This window comes from Calypte anna, chromosome 8 (assembly GCF_003957555.1).
Source record: "Calypte anna isolate BGI_N300 chromosome 8, bCalAnn1_v1.p, whole genome shotgun sequence".
NCBI classification, from domain to species: Eukaryota; Metazoa; Chordata; class Aves; order Apodiformes; family Trochilidae; genus Calypte; species Calypte anna.
Window position 1 is genome coordinate 168,317 of NC_044254.1, and position 14,916 is coordinate 183,232.

At 47.8% G+C, this 14,916-nt stretch overlaps 1 protein-coding gene across 1 annotated transcript in view; it reads right to left on the reverse strand.

The window, feature by feature from the left end:
* Positions 1-2,933: 2,933 nt before the first annotated feature.
* The window catches only part of ACBD6 (acyl-CoA binding domain containing 6), a 77,590-nt gene continuing 65,607 nt past the window's right edge, over positions 2,934-14,916 (reverse strand). Inside the window, exons 7-8 of the mRNA XM_030455681.1 lie at positions 6,999-7,029; positions 2,934-3,513 (exon numbers count right to left, since the gene is read on the reverse strand). Coding sequence (XP_030311541.1) covers positions 3,359-3,513; positions 6,999-7,029 — 186 coding nt within the window. The 3' untranslated portion in view covers positions 2,934-3,358. The remainder of the gene's footprint in view (positions 3,514-6,998; positions 7,030-14,916) is intronic.

Genomic DNA, 14,916 nt, shown 5'->3' on the forward strand with positions numbered 1-14,916 from the left:
CCTCGGTCGTGCAGTGGGGAGGAATTAAAAAAGAAAAAAAAGCCAAACTAAGCCTGCAGCCTGAGGTGAGTGATGGCCAAGCTGGGCTGTGGTGAGGCCGGCCAGGGTGCTGGGGGCTGGCATATGGAAAGAAACACCCACAAGTGCTGGGGAAAGGTGAGTGGGAGAAATGGGAAGCGTTTACTCTGAAAGGGTTGAAAAACTTCCCCAAAAACCAAAGGGGAAAAAGGGCATTTCGTCAGGTGAAGAAGCACCTGCTTGCTGGGGACCAGGGAGGATGGGGGGGAAGACCCTTGGCATTGGCCACTCATCTCCAGCACTAGGGGACTGAGGATGGGTGCAGGCAGTTGGGGAGGATCAGGATGGTTTTGGGACAGCCTGTGAGCCCCGTGGGGTCTGCTCCTGGCCAGGCCCACCCAGCACCAGCCCCCATCTCAAACCCCACATCTCCAGGCTTGTGCCAGCCATCTGCCCGTCTTCCCCCTGCAAAGCCTGCAGAGGCTTCAAAAGCAAAAGGGAGAAAAATTAAAATAAAAAAAAACCCACAAAAGAAAGCACATCACTGGTATGTCCCTGTCCCTCCTTGTCCCCCCCTCCCCCCCAGTACACTGGTGCTTCAGGAATTGCCCCAGTTGCACTCACATACTCCCCACCACCACCTTGGGTGCTGCTTTGTGCCAAGCCCTGGGGGTGGCTGGCAGGGAGGTGGGGAACGGGATGTTCTCCATCCCCTTTTGACAAGGCCAAATGCCTCCTCCCTTTGCTCTGTAAATTTTGTACAGTTCCAGAAAGTGAGAGTCTTGTTTCCTGGGGAAAAGGAAAAAAAAAAACCACCACAAAAAGGTAATAATAAAAATAAAATTCACAGAATGAAACCTTATTTATTGCCATGTCTTTGGGGAAGGAGTGCCCTCCCCCCTCCCCAAACTTCCCTGAATTAGGGCCCAGGGCGTTGCTTTTGTACCCTGCCTTCTGTGCGTCGGCATGAGATGTGTATGGTCACCCCCTCCTCCTGGGGGAAGGCGATGTCAAATAAACTCGGGATGCCTGTTAGCACCTGCTGCCTTTGGGAATTTCTTCCTCTACTTTCTCACTGTCATCTATTTGGAGTTGGGATCTCCTGAGTCTTCTCCAGGTGGAGGAGCTGGGATCCCCAGATGGGGACAAGTAACAATGGTCATCATGCCCTGTCAGGTATTTTTTGGGGGATGGGGATGGGGGTGGGTTTGGGGTGGGCATTTCCACTCCTGCTGCATGACACCCTAAGATGCCATCACCATCACCCATCTGTGCCATCTCAGCACTTGCTAGGCAAAGGTGAGATGGAAAAGCCACGCCAAGGGGTGGGGGCAAGCCCCTCTGTGGGCACTGGTGCATTGGCTTTTCCTGTGTTTTAATCATTTTAACATTTAATGCATCTCAATTAAAGTTATTTCCTGAAGTAGATGCCAAGCTTAGCTCGAATGCACATTAACCACTTTCTGTATCAGTAGTTGAAGGCACCAAGGGATTTAAACAGCAATCCACAAGGCTGATGGGGAAAGGTTTGGCTGAATAAAGCAGATTATAAACAATAATATATGCCTTTGTGTTGTTTTTTTTTTTTAATTTTTATTTTATTTTTGGAAAGGCTCCAACCTTATGAACAGACCTAAAGTGCTATAAACATCTCCAGGGCTGAGTGCTCAGCCCCAAATGTGCTCTCTGAAAGCACAGACACAGCAGCTACTGCTTTTCATCCCTGCTTTAAGAGAGGCTTTTTTTTTTTTTTTTTTTTTTTTTTTTATTACCCATCACGCTAAACAGTGGCTGTGTGTTACAGCACTGCACAAGGGTGTCCTCACTTGTCCCTAACCTTGATGCCACCCCATCTCCACCCACAGATGCAAGGCACATATTTTATTTTTGCCATCCTGGCTCCAGCTAGGCAGGCAGTTTCTTTGGGAGGAGCACAGAGAGCAAGCATCAGACTCAGGTTTTTTTTAGACTTGAGAAAAGACCCTGAAGGAGCTTTTTGTTTTAAAAGTATGGAGACCCCCACCACAGCTCCCCAGCCCATCAGACCCCTCCAATATTAAGTTAATGGGAAATAAGTTGACCTGGTCAATACAAGGGCTTATCTTGCCCAAGCCATGTTGAACCCATCACTATGAGCCAGGCTGTGCTGGTGCTTCAGCTGCTGGCAGCCTTCAAGCTAGTTCAGCAAAACTCCCATCAGCATCAGCAAAAGCTGGCAACCACTGTGAGGGACCAAACTCCACATGTGCCTCCAGCTCAGCCAGTCCTTAGCGGGGGGAATGTTCTCACTATTTTCCCCAAGGCCAGATACACTGCAAAGAGGACCCAAAGGCAAGTAGCTTCCCATCACAGTGATGGAGATGTCCTACACTCCCCCAGACTGTGCACAGGCCAGTGGGGATCCCAACCAGGATGCAGAAAGCCTGGCACCCATCCCACCCACTTTGGGACCCAAGGTATTGCCACAGATTTCCCATTTTTCTGAGTGTTTGGGCAACTGAGAGGACCATGAAGTGTCCGATAAGGTGAATGAAGGTTTACGTTGTTGCCACACACAACCCCAGGCCTGAACAAGCCATCCCAGCAGCCAGAACACAGTAGCAGGACCTGGAGCTGCTGACAGAGGGGAGTTTTAATGCCTTTGAATTTAGCGAAGCGGTTGTGAGACATGGTGAAAGTTCTCTTAGCTTGGAGAGGCTGGTTAACCATAAAGCACTTGCCTTACATGTTAGGTGAGAGCTAGAGGGACAGACAGACAGATGTACATCCCCACCAGATTTTGGAACCCTCTCTCCCCAGGACAAGAGCTTGAGCAGAGCTTTCCAAGGGCTTCGACAGCTCCTGAGCTGCCTCCCATCCCAAAAGCTTGCCTGGAATAAAGCCACTCCCTGCAAGACAAACACTCAGAGACTCTGTCCCAACACTGTGCTTTTATTTATAGCATTTTGTTTGGACCCAGGGGAAAAAACCCAAACAAACCAAAACTCAACTTGAACCAGAGAGATGAGGATCTCACCTGGCCCAGAGAGTCCTCCCCAAAGAGGAGCCAACTGGTCAGCAGAGGCTGTTCTGGCCAGGCATCCAACGCAGTACTTGTGTTTACTATACCAGAACAGTACCAGGATCCTTCTCCAGACCCTCTCTCTCCTCCGTCTCTCCTGCCCCCCTGTAAATACTTATAAATGTGACAGCACGCATAAAACCCTGTTCCCATACTGGCCAGCCAGCCCCTCATGCTGGAGAGTACGCTCAGACCCTGTGCTCTACAAACTGCCCTTGGAGAACCCTTCAGGAGGGCAGCAGGGAAGGAGAAGGGTGGGATCCGGAGCCTCTGCCCCTGTCAGATCTTCCCAGCACTGTGCTGCTGCAGGGCACAAGTGATGGCTTTGCAGTCTGTCACCTCCTCGGGCAGGCAGCCCTCCTGGTCCCGCAGCGTGGGGTCAGCTCCCGACTTGAGCAGCAGCTCCACCACATCCAGAAACTCGCAGGCGGCGGCTGCGGAGGGAGAGAAGGAAAAGGTTGGTGCGGGGATCCTGACCCGAGGTGGCAGCGATGGGCGGTCCCGGAGCTGCGCTGGAGCTGGCGACTTCCCATGCCTGTGTCCCAGAGGCAGGAATCGCTGCCTCAGCACCTGGCCCGGCGGAGAAGATAATTTTTCAGGGCAGTGTTTGGTACTCAATGTATTACTTACCTTTGGATGTAAAAGTGCAAAAGAAAGAGAAAAGCCAGAGTGAAAGCACTGAGAAGTCAGCAGCTCTGATGAGGTGCTACTGCTGCAACCATGGCTCCAGAGACCTCAGGGGCTGGAGAACCAGGGTGCCCAGGAGCAGCTTGGATAATGTTCCTTTGCCTCCAGGACAGGAGAAAGACCCTCGGGAAGGGTCTCAGTGCTATTGCAAGCACTTCAGAGAGCCTCAAAGGGTTGCCTGGGAACGCCTTCCCTGCCTGCTTTTGTACCTAGAATTTATCGTGGTTTTGTAATTTTTAACATGCTTATAAACCCCTGCCCTTCATCTGTCCCCTGAGCCCCCCAGGGCCCTGCAGGCAGCATGTCCCAGACAGGACATTGTCCGCACTGCTTTCATCCATCACTACAGCAAATTCAGGTGGTTTTTAGCTTCTGCCTGGCCCCTCCCTGAACACTGCCTTGGGGGGGGATGTGTCCATGCCCGGGGACAGCCAGTTAAGACACTCCACTTTTATATCTCATTCTTAGCTCCACTACCAACTATTTCCTCAACCCAGGTTTACTCTGCCAAGATAGAACCAAGTTTGTCCAGAGCTCTTCCTTGTCCTGAAGATAGCCTGGCATAATTGTATGTTAGGTGATTTCACACTCTAACTGATTAACTCCTCTTTTTTTGTCATCAAGTGTAGTAATGAGAACATCTTTTGCATTACTACACAGCCTCCCACTGACCTAAAGGGACAAGCAGCAACTTTTAATTAAAATAAATTTGATGTGGTTCAAGCTTACACTGAAAAAGATTAAAAAAAAAATAAATGGGGGGGAAAGAGGTTGCTGAGGAAGCAGGCGGGGAGTGGGTGAGGCTGAGGTCCCAGAGCATCCCTGTGGAAAGCTGACTTCCAGGGGTGCCAAGGAAGCTACAACGGCAGCTCCCGGGGATGGGGAGATGGTGGGAAGGTGGCTGCCTTGTCATGTGCCACTGGTGGACACAGCCAGGGCTGGAGACATCCCGAGGGATGAGCACAGCTGCTGGATTTATCGCACCCTGGGACCCCTGATTTGTCAAGGGCTGGAGCGGCAACCCTGACACCAGCACGGGTGAAGATGAATTTCCATTCAGAGCAGTTTGCCCTCCGACTCCATTAATCCTCAGGGTTCAGATGATGAATTTCCTTTTTTTCTTTTCTTCTTTTTTTCTTTTTTCTTATTTATTTTCCCTCCAGCATCCCCTCCCACTGCCCTGCCACCGCAGAGCTGAACAGATGGTGCTTTGCAGGGAAGCCAGAGCACCCGTGAGGATACAGAGCCTGCCCACCCTGTGGCCACGTGGCCATCAGAGCTCAGAGAAGCCTTGATTTCCTCTGGGAGAGGCAGCAGCAATGATTCTGGTATTCCCGGTGGGTGGGCGGGTGGATGGATGGATGGAGAGGAGCTGAAGACTCACAGGCTGTTCAGCAGGGAGACCATGCTTGTACCCCTCTCCAGGGCCTGGCAGTGGGTCCCAGCGTGTGCCGGTGCCTTTGGGCCACGCTGGCCTCCACTTAACCTCCGATTAAACCTGGGGTCGGCACCAATCGGAAGAGGGAGGATTTATAACCCACGGCAGGATGCAGCTCCACACCGGCTGTAATCAGGAGAGCTGTCACCACAAGGACAGCTGTCAGGCCATGCTGCTCATAAAAAGGGGTGGAGGCACCCTAAAAGCAGTGGCTGTCTCACTGGCCTGGCTCGTGGGGTTTAACCCTTCCCTGAACAGCCTCTAACAAAAACGGAGGCCCTGCAATGGCACCACCAGAGACAATTTTCATACCAGCTCTTACTCCTCTCTGCTGCAATCAGCGGCATTTTTCAGTGAGTTTCAGGACAACAGCCACTTGAATCAAAACCACTCACTCATTTAATGAGCTGTTTTCAAGATCGGGGTGATTTATGACCAGACCAGCCAGGTAAGGGAATGAGGATAGCCTGGGGCAGCAATGGTGGGTCAGGGACTTGTGTGCCAGTGACCAGGAGAGGCTTCCCCAAAGATGACATACAGGGAGGAGAGCTGGGATAATACTCAAAGTAAAGAAAAAACCTTAACACTTAAAAAATCAATGAAAGAAACCCTGTATAAATGTCCATATTGAAACATCTGAGCTGTGTCAATCAGAGAAATAATTTCTGAAATAATGTTAATTAAATAATTTATGTTTGTTTGTGTGATGAGCTGGTCAGAGAAAGAGGCAAAGTGGCACCAAGTGCTGTTGCTCTGTGGACACAGCAGCACTGAGCAACAGATTTGCCACATCAGTACAGAATTATAAGAATTTGAAAAATAAAGTATCCTACAGGAAAGATCACCTGGGGAGAAACCATACATTATTGTAATTGCAGTCTCGGTTCAAGTGCCCTGGAATCTGATAGTTTAGATCCAGATCCAAATGTGGAGCCTTGGCCTGGCAGTCTGCAGAGCAATTGTGCCATCCTGCTAATGTCTTTGTGGAGAGCTCATGAGAGGGAAAGACACAAACACTTCAGAATGACAAGGATGCTCTTAATTACACAGTGACAGGCATCAAGAGGGTATAAAAAAATAACTGGGTACGTCTTAATTTTGGAAAAAAATTATGATGAAGATTAAATGGATATCTTCTTCCTATTCCTTGCACATCAGCTCCGCCTGTGTCACTTTAGTCTCCACTTTTTTTCATTTGGAGATAGAACAACCTTTCAATTAAAGACTGTAATAAAATTGCGTATCTAATTAGCATGTAATTCTGGGAGGGACACAAACTGCAACTTCACTCTGCTGCCTTTGGTAGTAGAGAAGCTGCTGCTCTGTCAGCTGCAATCGAACAAGTTTCTCGCTAGGACATGTAGAGGACAAGGCCACCTTGCTTTAACCTGTTAAAGCAAGTGCAGACCTTCCTCTCAACCCCCAGATGGCTGAGGGACTCAGCATCCTCCAACCAGAGCCACCCCTGGGTCTGCGGGTTGCACAAATCCATCTGGGAGACACAGACAGGTGCACGGGACAAACTCTGTGGAAAGTGCATCATGGACTGGAGGAAAAGGAAGGCTTTAAGGTGAGATTTGCAGAGGAGAAGGAAGGGAGGACAGCAGTCTTCCTCACTGCTTCTCACAGGGCTCCTACTCACACCACTCTAGGATGTGCCACTGGAGGTAGCTGCTGGTTAATCAAATCCAGCTTCCCTGCTCATATTTCTGCTGAAATTTGTACATAGAACATTTACTCTAGCTGCAAATACATCCTGTTAAGAGGGAAAAACCAAGATGAAGAGCAGCTTACCATAATGAAGTGCAGTCTGGCCTTCCCCATCCTGAAAGAGAGGCACAGAGACATAATTTTAGAGATAGAGATAACACTGTGGGGGATGCAAGTAAATCTCAGTTTTAAATAAATAAGCTGAATCACAGCAGTATTTTAATTGACTGGATAAACAGCTCAGGACACCCTGCTACCTGGCAGTTTAGCTTTGAATCATCATCCACCATCAATTCATATAGATGGAAAATCAGTATCTATCCACCTGTAACAGTGCGTGGATCATGTCACAATCTGAGTATAATTCAGTTCACAGTATTATCATTTCCAGCCCATAAAAATGAAGGATTTCAGTCCTGCAGTCTTATTTTGGGACCCTCACTGATCCTGATGCTTTAGTGCAAGATGCTTCTGTGCAAGCCTAGCCTTGGCCAGGTACTTGAGAGAAGGATAAAGCAGCAGGATGCTGGCACAGCTCAGCACACTGCACTCTACAAGACAAGGGAGAACACTAGGGGAAAAAAAATCCCACTTTTCTTCCAGCTGAATAAATCTTAGCTCCTTGCTCTTTAGATTCAGGTCTGGACAAAGGCAGATCCAAAGCCAAGTAATTTCTGCTGGCTGCTGGTATCCTGGCAGTAAGAGGGTGAGCAAAGGGCTATGCAGAGCACTAGGGAATGAGCTGGTTGCTGAACTCAACCTTGTGAAACACCTGCAGTGTCAGGGCAAAGCAAACTGTATGCCTTGAAGACATGGGCACACAGGTCCCTCTTCCAGCTAACACGTATGCCAATGCATTAGCTCCAATGGTTTGGGAAGCACAACCCCTCCCCAGACTTGGCAAGCATTGGCAGGGCTTTGCTGGTGAGCCGTTGGTGGTTGTGTGGCACATCCCAGCACCACACCATGCCACAACCTCATCCTGCCACAGGCACAGGTGAAATAATAGAAGGAAAGAATTACCAGCCCCTTGGCTTTCACTACCCCACAAGGATTAGCCTCTAATGCAGTTCTTTGCCTCCTTAATTTATTTGCATATGTTTATGGAGACTTAAGTTTTTAATTACCATCATCTTCAGGATTAAGGTGCAAATTCTACAGCCTGCTGTGGATTCTGGAGCAGGCAACAGGGAAAAGAAGAACAGGAACACAGGGAGAGATCACACTCATGGCTATTTTGAGAAGTCTGGTTTCCCAGCTTGTTTGCTAGTAGCCCTGTTCAGCTGAGGCACGAGGGGGGACTTGTATTATAGGGTGGAAGGTGCCACACTTTGCTCTGGGACACTGCACCAAAACAACAAGCACGGGGGCCAGCAGGGGCAAAAGAGAAAAACCAGATGGAGCAGGCATTTGCTGCCTGAACATCCATTCCACATCTTTGCTGGGGAAAACATGATGGGGGATATTTTCCCTTCCATGAGCTGCTGTGCCCCACCCATGGCCAACATTTGGAGGTGCCTCATGTCAGGAGCCTCTTTCTGCCCAGCTAATGGGGAATGCAGTGCAGAGGGGTGTCATGAGAAGATGCTGCAAACCAAACAACGGAGGGTACCAGGGACTGCATCCATTGATTATCCCCCACTAATAAGGCAACTGATCAGAGCCAGAGCCCCCAACTGGTTTTTAAGCAGCTTGGAGTAATGACAGGACCCAATAAAAGAGGGAGAAGGGCTGGGCAGAAAAGGCAGGAGCGCTAGGAATGAGTTATTGGGAAGTGTTTCACATGTGTGAGTTGTCTGCAGACTGGGAGATGGGAGCCAGCATTCCATGGGAATGCTTTGCCTCAAAACTCCTCATAAAATACCTGCTTCGGCAGGGGGGCTGGACTCGATGATCTCCAGCGGTACCTTCCAATCCCTACCATGTTATGATTTGATGAGAGGGGGTCTGCTCCAGGAATACTACAGCCATTTGCTCCTTTTCCAAAGGCCTGCGTAAAGCTCTGCTGGTTCAGCAGCAGGTTTCAGCCCAGTGAGGATTTTTATTTCTCTTACATGTATTTTTTGGCATTTACTGCGCTAAGAAGAGAGAGCAAGTCCCAGCATATGAAACGTGTCTCTTTAATCCCACTATGGTTTTAAATCAGAACTATTAATCGCATGTTATGCAAACACTGTTTACACTTTATTTACACTGGGGATTCTCCCCCTCCCCGGAGCCTGACGGATGGCCAAATGCTATTTGTTACATTTCTCAGATGCTACGCTTCTTTGCTTGCATTTTCTCTGTGACAAATTTTAATCCAGGTAAATGGAAAAAAGCTCTTGTGTGGGTCACTCAGTAAGGACCTTGAAATGCCCCCTGAAAGCTGCTGATCTCAAGCCCTCTTTGATTTGGCTGTTTGGAGCACCGTGGCTAATGGGAGCCCAACGTGCCCCCCAGTGCATGGCTCCCAGTACAGCACCAGTGAGCCTGCGGTGCAGCACGGTCACACCTGGAGGCTCATCAGAGATGAGCTGTGACAGTGAGGATTACAGATCCCAGGGTGGAAACTCTGTGAGGTGAATACTGCCTACTGGGCATTGGAAATGTTTGTCTCACAATGAAACAAGCAGCTCAGAAGTGGGATTAAGACGAACTGCAGCTAGCCTTGATGCAAGGGGTAACTCCAAGCATGTGGCAGAAAGCTGCACCCTGCCCAGAGCACCAGCAAATGTCACCACTCAGCCCAGGATGGCAGCACCAGCACCAGCTCGCTATCCTGAGAGCATCCTCTGCAGCCAGGAGGAACAGGGAGTTGCTGGTGATGATCAGATGGACTGTTTTGCTCACCTTGCTTGCAGGCAGGAGAAGGTAATTTTTCTCTGCTGAAATCCATCACAATTTTTGTTGGTTTATTTTATGCAAAGCACTGAGTTGGAAGGGGATGTTTGTCATGATTGTTTGCTTCTTCCCTCTCCAATTTAGCTTTCAGATTACAATGCTGTAAATCATACAGAGCTGCAGGTACAACAAGACCCAGAGTCCATCGATACCCATTGAAACCAATCATTTGATAACATAAAAACCTGAAGACTGTAACCAGCTATTTCCAAACTGTACCTATGGAAAGTTAGGCAATCACAGTGCTTTATCACTCCTGTGCTAAGGCAATTTAAGAGAAATTAGAGATTATTTTTTCCCCATGCTTCCTTTCATAGCATGACAGGAGCACAATGAGGAGGTGTTAAGTAGGGGAGCTGATTATCAGGGAACACAAAAGAAGAGATGGGTAGTTCTGGGGCCAACTGTCAAGCTCTGCTCTGTGCCAGAATGCCTTTTAATCATCATGTATTAGCTGGAATCAAATCAATGCCACAGGTTAAAAAAGAGGTGATTGGTGAAGGAAGGAGAGACCACTCCACACGCAAACACGAGAACACTCCATTCCCCACATGTGAGTGACTGACCAACAACAGATCCATTCCAAGCTTTCCACTTGCCTCCTAATGCCACATGCCATCCCTGTGGGCCTTTTACAGCCTCCTGGCACATCTGGCCACAGCAGAATGACAGCCAAGCTGCATGGCTGTCAGGGAGATGAAAGCATTTCCAAAAACTTCAAAACTAAAACCAAATGTCCACCTTGGCGAAACCCATCACAACAAAGATGCTACAAAATCATTCATATCTCCTATGTCCACGGTTTGTGACAGATGTCACTCAATGAAAATCCAACTACCAGTGGGTAACTTATTGTATAACAGGATTTTGTTCTGCTCCTGAGAAATTTAAGCAAGAGAAATGAGAGAAGATGGACGGAGCACAGATGGACCAACTGTTTTATCCGTTAAGTGGTACTATGGCTCCTGCACGTCAGTTTTGTCTTAAAAGTGATGGGATTATGTTCATGTTGCCATCCCATGTTCATTCCTTGGGAATTTCTGTAACAACAAGGTTTCATGACTGAGTGGGCAGAGACATGGAAATGGCTTGGCTGGGCCCTGCTGAGATGCTGCACAACCTACAGAACACAAATCCTGCTGCCCCACCACAGCAAGCAGACCCTGACACGCCATGTTTGACACTGATGGTTTAATGGGACAGTTTTTAAAACAGTCTTAGATCAACACTGATCTTCCAGACCTGCCTCAATCATTCTCCAAGCTGCATTCAGAAACCTCTGCGAGCACAAGGCTGGCCCTAAGGGAGGCACTGTCTGTTCCTTCACGTCTCATGTTTTATTTAGCACAAGTACAGAAAAAGGAAAACCAATCCCAAGCTGGTTACTTGGGTGATCTTTGGTCCAACTAAAGCCTATATTGGTGACGAAGCTGGGGCTGGACAACCCTCCATACTAGCTGCAAGGGTTTGTAAAGGATCCCCATGCCCCCTCAAGCTCTGGTCCACAGTGAGACCTCACCTCTGTGCCTTCAATTCCATCTCCAAGCTCAGCTCAGACACAGCCAGTGTGAAAAGCAAGACAGAAAACATACCCTAAACTCTAACACACAAGGTCTTTATTTTAAGGTATTCTTTCTGCTAATCTGTGGCACCTCTGAAGGTGAATGCTTGTTACCACTGACAGCCTCCAAATGTTGGCAGGGATCTCATGAGATAAGACCGATGAGGTGATAAGAGTGTTTAACTGCACTGGGTCCTGGGCAGTATGGATAGCCCCGAGAGAAGATAAATATTTACACTACATCTTTAGAAGGTGAGTGAATAAAAAGGGCTAGAATAATACAGCTTCTGAACAAGCACCAGTGCTTAGAAGCTGTGAATATAAATCTCTGCAGCCTCACGACACACACTCACTCAAGCCAGGGAGATGAAAAATAGCAAGAAAATACTTCCCTCCACTTTTAAAAAGGATTTTATTTCTCATTTGTTTCCACTTTAGACTTCAATTTCCCAACAATTTACTTTAAGCTCATCATCATCTCTCTCAGAAATTTTATCCCCAAGATGACTGAGGGTGAGACTGCAGCTAAAAGCAGACCAGTATTTACATACTAATACCACCAATACCTAAAACCAGGCAATGTGGGTTAATATAACCAGTCCAAACTCCCCCAGATAACTCAGTGGATAGCCTCAAGACTGCCTTTATTTTCATCCACTTGCTGCTTTTGCACACAGCAGCCTAGGTTTGGATGTGTACACAAATACACGTACAATGCATGTCTGTCCATTCCTGCAGATGGATGAGTGGATGGCTGTGTGTGCAAATGCTGGCACAGAGAAGACAGTTTAGTGGGAATTTGATCCTGTTCTTTTACAATTCCTACTTGAGCCCAGTGTGCTCCCACCTGCACCTACACTTTTCATTTTAATTGGAGCCTTAAACAATACCAGAGGCAGTGCAGTTTGAGAAACAAGACCATCTACCAGCTTTATCCACAGATCCTAGGAAAATGAAGCAGACCTTTATGTTTTCTCCCCATTTTTCAGCCTTTGACTTTGCTGAAGCAGAACATACTTGTGAGGGCTCACCTTCACCTGCTGTTCTAGACCGTTGTGAGACACAATGTGCATCCTTGGTGCCAGCATGAAGGCAGCTCAGGCACTCCCCGAGGACTAGCACCATGGGACAAAGGATACAGAGCAATCCCTGGGAGAACCATGCAATGGTCATGAGCAGCTCTTCTCTGGGGATTGCAAATAGCCCAAGCTAACAAGTGCAAGGTTTGAACATCCCATAAGCTTCGTTTCTCAGTAAGTTCTTCCACCTCCCTTGCATACAGGCAGGCTCGGCATGGACCCCTCTCTTATCAAGCTGTCCCTCTCCAAGTGTTCTCTCCTTTGCCCCTCCCTCTCACTCAGATGTTTTCTTGCCCTGTGTTGGGCAGATATCTGTAAGGATGGAAGGTGCTAGACAGACCTTTATCATCACGTCTTGGGCCTTTCTCCAGAGCCTACTGCCAGACTATCATTTGGTCTATCTTCTAAGTGCCTCACGGATAAATTAGATCTGCATAGAGAAGCAATTATTACATTTCTAATGGCATGGACCCTTACAGCACAATCTGCTACTGAAAGGCAAATAAATTGCATTAGCTTTTGTCTGAATCAAAATGATGATCAAGGGAAGGAGGATGCTGAAGCCCTTTAAAGCCAAGCCTCCGAGCTGGGGATCTTTCTGTCTGGGGACCTCCCTATTCATGCTTGCTGCCTGAGCTTATACTCCTCCTGCTCATTCAGGTGCACTCATCTGGAGAAGCCCACGGTATGAAACGGATACAATGCCCAGGACCTGCCCTCCCAAAGCCTGCATCTGCTAATGCACCCAGAGGCCGCCGGACAGAGGAGTTCAGCGTGCCAGGGCCACACTAATCCCTCATCGCCCTCGTTTCTAACTGGTGGTGTACCTAAATTTCCAAGTGCAATTTCAATGGGATTTATCACATCTACTATCATCAGCATGCAGTGCTGCTGGCACAGATACAAACTCTCAGTACCCCACGATGGATGTGGCTGTCTTTTAATTGCAGAACAAACTCATTTCTGAATGAAATGAGTTCATGCAGCATCCCCAAAACTCTCAAGACTATTTTCCTATTGTGCATTTTCATCCCACTTTGTAGACGACACCCTGAGCAGAGATGTGTATTTGTACACATGTATTTATAGGCTGCTCCAAAGAATACTTGCTGCTGCTTGTTCCTCTCAGCATCAGGCATCTTTCTGGTCACCAAACAAGTGTATCCCTGCAATATAAAAGCTGCCAGGAAGCTCCCACAGCCCAGCGATCAAAAATGTATTTAAGAGCTGGCTGCCCAGAGAAGTAACACAGTGTTACTGAGCTGGCCTCCAACACAACCCTGGGAACAAACCCAGGCTGCAAACAGGACAATATTGCTGCGGGCAAGACACTGAAATGCCTCTTGTAGGGTGCTTCCCTGCCCCCTCCTCATGCAAAAGTTAGTAGCTCTTGTACTGCTTTACCACTTCAGCAGGGCTGAGGCAGATACCTGGTTATTTAAGGGGCAGGATAAATGGGCTGAGACAGCTTTCCCATCCCCAATTCACTAGGGAACGCTTGGAAATTCCACCTGACACCGGGACCGCACTGTGCTCTTAAACAATCTCCCGTCTGATCCGATTGTTCCCCAGTGGGGAGGCAGGCTGCAGCTCGCTCAAGAGTCATTGATTGGATTAACAGCCTAATTCCCAACAGATGAATAGAATACTGATGTCTTGTCAGCCCACATCATAGAAGGAAAACACAATCTGCTTCTACAGCCCCAAAATTTAACCCTTTGCTTCCTTGCTCCCCCTCCTCAGCGTGGGGATGAACACACAGCTCCAGCACTCTCATCTCAATACCCTACACACTGGAATGAGAAAAGATTTATTAACCTTTGGGACGCTTTGCCTAATCGTCCACGTGCCACATGATCACACAGTATTTTCTGTATGGCTGGTTCTATAAGCAGCCCTCTTTTCATCTTTTCTGGACAGAAGACATGTATACTGGGGACCTTAATTTTCTGTTTTCTTCTCTATTTTACCACCTGCCGTTAAAGAAAATACCGTGTCCTTTGGAACAAACAGTTGAAAATTAATTAGCTTAACGATACTTATTCTGAAATACGCAGATATTGAAGACTTTCCCAGTCTATAATTCGTTCAGGAGGACAGATCTGCCTGCAGAGGAGCATCCAGAAGGGGCACGGCTGCAAACCACAGGGCAGGGGAGAGAAGCCTGGATTCTTTGCTCTCAGAGAGCTCCTGTTCTCCACCTCCTAATGGAGACACTAATGTTTTCTTACCTCATAGAAAGACTGTGATAAGAAATTAATTGCTACTGGTCAAATGTTCACTACTAGAGAAGCAGGACCACGTGGGCATATTAAAGAGAATTGCCAAAAACAAAATTTCTTTTATTTATGGACTCCTTGACACTGTCTACATTTATTTCCTTGTTTGGGAGACAAAAACAAATAAAAATAATCTGATTTTAAGAAACGTATTCAAACTGATCTCTCGGGGTTTTTTTTGTTTTTTTTTTTCTCAGATC